We start from the raw sequence: 7124 nt of genomic DNA, 5'->3' as shown, positions 1-7124 counted from the left end.
TGTTGCTTGGAACACAAGCATGCTCTCCTTCAGCTTCCGGGAAGCGTCTGAGATTCTCGGGTTCAATCCTTTGGTGAATGCTTCAGCTGCTCATTCATCTGGGACAGATGGGAGCAACATTTCTTCTTTCTGGAATCGGGTAACGAATTCTCACAATAATTCGAATTCTCCTTGTGCGATCCTGAATATGTCGGCCTTCCGGAATTGTACTTTTTTGTCCCCGGCATGAGCCTTGATGAAAGAATCTGCGAGCATCTCAAAGGAATCTATGGAATGCTCAGGTAACAATGAATACCACGTTAAGGCTCCCCTCGTGAGAGTTTCTCCAAATTTCTTTAGCAGCATAAATTCAATTTCGTGAGGAGCTAGATCATTTCCTTTTATCGTCGTTGTGTAGGTGGTAATATGTTTATATGGGTCTAAAGTCCCGTCATACTTTGGGATATAAGGCATCTTGAACCACTTCGGGATTAGTTCTGGTGCCGCACTCGGCTTGTACGGTAATTGAATATACTTCTTCTAGTCTGGGCCTTTCAATATTAGTGGCGCGCCCGAGATTTGGCCATGCGGGCGTTTACTTCCCTCATGAACCGTAAAAGTTCATTCTTGAATGGATCTTTCCCGTTGTTGAGACCAGATTTGCTCCCCCCCCCCCAGCCCCGTCGGAGCCAACTCCACCCCTGGAGTGTTGTTATTGATTCTCTACGTTGTTTAGTTTACGGGAACACCGGGAGGAATTTGATCTCATCTGTTTGCATTATTCGAAGCCCCCGATAGTGCCTGCTTCAGTTCCGTCATAATCTGATCCTGCCGCGTGAGATGGACTAGAATGATTGCATGTTGCTCTTGCAGGATCCTCACCGCATCCATGACATGCTCCTCGTGAGCATCATCAGGGGTTTTCTCTCGAACCTGTCGAAGGTTCGCCTGTCACGCACTGGTGTAGCGTCATTTCCCTCATTGCGGGTGTCACTGATTGAATCCTCGAACTGAGGTTGATCCCCTCGAATTTCTGGGTTGTACGTGTTGTTAACAGTGTTATCTGTAATTTTTTGTGATTTTTTATAAGACAACAAAAATCAAATCGCGTTAGTAAAAAAGACAAAGATCAATTCAATTGCACGGTTGTCTAGGCCCCACGGTGGGCACCAATATTTTTACCCGTAAAATGGTACAGTTAAATTTATACGTGGTTTCTAGACAAGTGAACTAATTTGGTCCTGAAATAATGCAGTAATTGAAGAAATGTACAATATTTAGCCTTGAAATATAGACAAAACAGAAGAGATGACGATTCCGGGCACAGCAATGATGAGATCAAAAAGCAAGAAAGTAAGATTGTATTAAGTTTCGTATAGAATATAGTATAAGTTATGCCAGAAAATTCGTATCTCTTACAATGATAATTGAGCTCACTATTTATAGCTATGTCTAGGGAAGGAAGTCCTAGGATTGTATCCTCCTTTAATGTCAATTATGAGGGTCATTGATGAAGATGTAACAGTGAACATAAATGTCAAATTCTCTGTAACAGACCGTCGATCTTAATGTTGCAGAATATTTTCTATTAAATGCTACCGGATGCAGAGCATTTAGCACACCTTTATGAACGTTATCCTTTCTAATGACAAGCGGAATGGCTGCGCTCGATCTTCGGTCATTCCTATCTTGGGTTCCGCGTGTCATCTCTTTAGACGAGCACTTGTCATATTATATTTCACCCTATACAAGTATTGTTTTAGTGCGTGTAATTTTTATATAGATTGTTATCATTATATCATATGGAAACAAATTTTGTATGTTTTGATGGAAAAAGTCGAACAGTTACAGAGGGTGTTTGATTGGCGTTTAAAAAGTACTAGCTTATAAGCTAAAAGCCAAAAGGTAAAAGTTGGTAATACCCAATTTTTGATTTTTGGCTTATTTTTATATTTTTTATGCCTAAAAGTAAGTATTTTTAAACACTTTTTATCATTGGCAAACCACAAAAATTAGAAAAATACTTAAAAGCCAATAAACACTTAAAATAAGTCAATCCAAACACCTTCATAATCACGCTACATGATTGGATTAAAAAAAATAATTATATTATGACGTAGCTAGAAACTCTGTTTTAAAAGGTGTTTTTGGGGCGAGTCCCAGGACGATGGTGTGGGGCGTACGCCCGGGTGTTCGGGCGCATTTTTTTAGTAAGGAGTAAGCCCCATAGACTTTTTCAAATTAAAATAAAATTTATTGAATTAGTCTTTCATATAATACCCAAATTCTCAAAAATCAGTTTGGTAATTACTCAAAAGGTTTAAAAAGGATCTCAAAAGTATTAAATTTAAAAGTAAAGACCTTTTTATTGATTTAAGCCCTAATTCATGGTTTTTCCAATTTTTTATCTTGTCCGCTAGTCTGCTAATATCTCCCAAAAGCAACGAATATTTAATTTTTTTTACAAATACAAAAAGTACTACATTCTTCTTCATAGCAGCAAATTCAAAGTTCAAATTGCAGGTTAATTATCTTTTTTTTTCCTCCATATAGAAAACTTTATTTTTTGACTCAAATTACTTGTATTTGTAAGTAACGTATAATAAATTGTTTTGATTAGTTTTTTGTGGGGATGGAGCACACATATATATAGTTTTCTTCAATATTTATGCAATTTTGCCTGTTTATAAATATTTACTGTCATTATATTATTTTATAAAATATTAAAAACTAAATACCTATGGGGCTTACGCCCCGCTGAGATATATATAAAACGTCTCGCCTTATGCCCACGCCTTTTAAAACACTGGCTAGAAATACAACAAGAGCATCATGAGTTATTGTGTCTTCTTAAATTATTCTGTCTTAAAAAATTTCATCTTTTGTAAGTATGAAAATATTTCATCTTTATCTTGAATGATTAAAAAGAAAATGCTTGTATAATGAAAATATTTTACACCAAGTTAGATAAATTACCTAATTATTTATGGGCGTAGGTCACCTCTACAACAATTTAATATTGCTATCTGTCACTTGTTTCAGCCAAGGTAGAAACATTATTGTTAATATTTAATATTTCTTAACATTATCACTAATTAATCGCCACTCAATTGCCAATTGCAGCATTCTTATGAATGGTCTATCACAAAATTCAATCAAACATCAGGAAATAATCCGAAGATTAATATTCCATTTTACATCATTCTACACGTAAGATACTTTAGATTCTACAAAAACTTGGAGTCCAATGGCCTCACCATAGTACTTTTAATTGACACGTTGATGATCCAATTAGAGCTCGTTATTGACCTAAATGTAGTAGTATTGGATTCTCCATGTAATCAATTCTTAATCAATGTATAATTTATTTATGCGATTAAAAAAGATAAATAGTGAATTCGATCGACTATTAGTGTAAAAATCCTTATTCTTAATCCTCTAATAAGTAATAACTTATTCTTTAGTCTTCATCAATTTTATTTGGCTAAAATAATTAGTTTCAACTAATTTTTGTAGATTTGGATCAGAAAAAAGATAAGAAAAATATAGTTGAAACATATATTCATCTGTAAAGAATAGCAGAAGAATAGTATAATTTGGAGACCTTCTGCTAGCCCAAGATCAGTAACTAAGATTGAAGGATTCAACTAAAGAAGAGGAAGCTTGAAAAGAGAAGAGAGATTTTAGAAAAACCTCTTTAGGAAAAAAGAACTTTCTTGATTTTGGCTTAGTTACAAATGCATAAGATTACTCTTATTTATATTTGTATAGGGATGATTCTAGATGCAAAAATAATCTAGACAATTCTATCATCTTCTACTAATATTTTTCTTAAATATCCAAGACTCTAGAATATCCTGATATTTCTTAAGTACAACAAATATCAAAGATATTACTCTATAACTTTCTAGAAACTTTTTCTAACTATATATAATTTTTACTCTTTTAAAAAAATTAACTTTATTTTTTCATACATCGTATCTAAAAAAATACAAGTGGGATAAAATATGCAATATATATTAAGAAGAAACAACGAGATATATAATTAGAACAAATAAATCATTATATTTGATATGTGGCAATTAATATTTAAAAAAAATTCCAATTAAAAGCAAATTTCCCGATTTTTCTTTTTCCACACGCCTAAAAGATAGCATGTATTCACGCTCACAATTTAGCGGGTCAAAGACTATCAAATTTTCAAGTTCAGGGGTATTAATAGAATTACTATTTTCGGTACAACATGGCATGTGAGGTGATACAAGCAAAATCTCATTTCTCAACCATTTCTAAACAAGAAAATGGAGTAGACATTTGTCATTTTATGTCAGCATCTATGTATGTCTATGTCGTGTAATGGCTAAATCCCACGAAATTCCTTAAAACAAAGACTAGAATATGCTTTCCTTTTTATTTTATTTTTTTGGCTCATACCAAGACTTATTAAATAATCCAACCTACCAAGCAACTTCCTTTATTTTCCACCACTAAAATATCTTACACACACTGCTCTATATTCTCACTCACCTAGCTTTTCTTTTTTTGTCTATTTCTTAGAAAAATCAACGACCATGTCAAGCTCTGAAAATGGTGTTCATCTCCTAATATTTCCATTTCCAGCACAAGGTCACATATTACCCCTTCTTGATTTTACACACCAACTTCTTCTCCATGGTTTTAAAATCACCATTTTAGTCACTCCTAAAAACCTCCCAATTCTTGATCCTCTTTTATCCACACACCCTTCTGTTCAAACACTTGTCTTTCCATTTCCCGGCCACCCTTCACTTCCCGCCGCCGTTGAAAACGTTAAAGACGTTGGTAACTCCGGCAATGCTCCGATCATTGCTGGGCTCAGTAAGCTTCGTGGCCAAATCTTGGAATGGTTTAAGGCCCAACCTAATCCTCCTGTGGCTATTATTTATGATTTCTTCTTGGGCTGGACTCAAGATTTGGCCCAAGAAATTGGTGTACCTGGGATTGTGTTTTACATTACTGGGGTGTTATTGGTTTCTATACTAGGTGAAATTTGGAAGAATTTTGGGGCTTATAAAGGTTTGGGCTTTATTGAGTTTAATGGGCTGCCTAAAAGTCCAAGATTTGTGAGGGAGCATATGCCTTCAGTGTTTCAAAAGTACAAAGAGGGTGACCCAACTTGGGAGATTGTGAGAAATGGGTTTATTGCAAATGGTAGGAGTTTTAGGTCAGTTTTCAATACTTTTGAGGCATTGGAGAGTGAGTATTTGGGCTTTTTAAAGAAGGAAATGGGCCATGATCGTGTGTATTCAATTGGGCCTATAAATTTGGTTGGTGGGCCTGGTAGAAATGGGAAGTCCAATGTGGATGTTAGTGCAAATGAGAGAATTTTCACTTGGCTTGATGAATGTGATGATGAGTCTGTTCTTTATGTAGCTTTTGGTAGTCAAAAGTTGCTAACAAAGGCCCAAATGGAGGCTTTAACTATTGGGCTTGAGAAAAGTGGAGTGAGGTTCATTTTGGTAGCTAAACAATTGACAGCCCAACAATTGGAAGAGGGATATGGATCAGTGCCAGAAGGGTTTGAGGATAGAGTCTCAAGGAGAGGCCTAGTTATAAAGGGTTGGGCCCCACAGGTGGAGATATTGGGCCATCGAGCCGTGGGCGGGTTCTTGAGTCATTGTGGATGGAATTCTGTGTTGGAAGCGATCGTGGCGGGAGTGCATATTTTGGGCTGGCCCATGGAGGCGGACCAGTTTATTAACGCGTGGTGGTTGGTGGAGAACATGAAAACATCGGTACGAGTTTGTGAGGGCCCAAACTTCGTGCCCGGCCCAATAGAGTTGGGTCGAAAAATTAGTGAAGCTATGAGTAATGATTTGTTTAAGGAGAGGGCAAAAAAATTGAGAGATGAAGCACTTGAAGCTGTTAAGATTGGAGGAAGCTCTAAAAGGGATTTAGATGAGATAGTGAGAGAGTTGTCCCAACTTTAAAGTTGAAAATTCATGCCAATAATGGACCAAAAATGTTTAGTTGGGCCAAATTTTAATCAATTTTGATGGGTCTATGTCTCACACTTATGTGCATGCTTAAACTTCAATGTAATTTGTATGTGAGGGAGAAAAATGAGACAAGTTGATATTGTCCATATTATCAAGATGTCTTACTATTTCTTACAAATAATTTATTTAAAGTGTTAATGGTGTTAAAAGTTCAATTTGTGGATCGCGTTCGGAATTTGGAAAGCAATGAACTTTGTAGTACGAAAACTATGTTGTTACCAAGCATTCTATTAATTATATAGGCTGTATTTTGGTCATGTGCTTGTATAGTAGATTTAAAAATTTAAGTTCTCTTTCGTCCTTTACCAATACATTCCCCTTTTTTGATAAGTGCACTTCGTTTCTTATCTTAAAAGTCACAAAAGGCTTTGGCTCGCAAATGTGTGATTTGTCTAACTTGCCCAAAGTTGGGTAGATTGAGTGAGTAGTCTATTTCAAGAGTTTAAATAAATGTTGCACAAAATCAACACTTTCAAATGTTAGGTGAGCTTTAGTATTAGTCCAAATTGACTCTTAAAAGACTTTTACCAGAAAGAAAATAAAAGGATAAACAAATAGAGTTGAATTTTCCTTCTTTGTTTTTGGCCGTTTGTATAGCATGCAATGCTTCTAACAAATTTGACTATATGTTATAAAGATAACAACAAACTTCAAAAGGTAAGCATTTGTTAAAAAAAAACTTCTACCTTTCCCCTTCATATAGTCTTAGAGATAATGTGACTGATGTTTTTCTTTTTCTCGACACGATAATGATAGTGAGACGATCATGGTTGACAATAAAAATTTGGAAAATGACAGTAGTAGTCAAAAGGAAATGGAAGGGGAAATTTTGTAAAAGAAAGAATAGACTTAACACTCTAGGAATAAAACATATATAACTGGGGGCGGACACAACATAGAACTATCGGGTTCAAATGAATCCAGTATTTTTGACGCCGAACCATAAATTTATGTGTAAAAAATTACTAAAGTTACAATAAATAATAAATATGAACTCAAAACTTTAAATGATGAACCCACTGAACTAAAATTCTGGATCCGCCTTGTATATATCATACCAGACGTATAAGTAGATTATGAATGGAAGTTTAAAATGTGAGGATTAGA

At 35.2% G+C, this 7124-nt stretch overlaps 1 protein-coding gene across 1 annotated transcript; it reads left to right on the top strand.

Moving 5' to 3' along the window:
• Positions 1–4445: 4445 nt before the first annotated feature.
• LOC104098671 (UDP-glycosyltransferase 89A2-like) lies at positions 4446–6172 on the top strand. Its single transcript, XM_009605468.3, has one exon. The coding sequence runs from the start codon at positions 4551–4553 to the stop codon at positions 5946–5948; it is 1398 nt and encodes a 465-aa protein (XP_009603763.1). The 5' UTR covers positions 4446–4550; the 3' UTR covers positions 5949–6172.
• Positions 6173–7124: the final 952 nt, after the last annotated feature.

The sequence above is a fragment of the Nicotiana tomentosiformis genome, chromosome 10 (assembly GCF_000390325.3).
Source record: "Nicotiana tomentosiformis chromosome 10, ASM39032v3, whole genome shotgun sequence".
NCBI classification, from domain to species: Eukaryota; Viridiplantae; Streptophyta; class Magnoliopsida; order Solanales; family Solanaceae; genus Nicotiana; species Nicotiana tomentosiformis.
The sequence above is the reverse complement of the archived record's forward strand: the minus strand, read 5'-3'. Positions and strand labels throughout refer to the sequence as shown.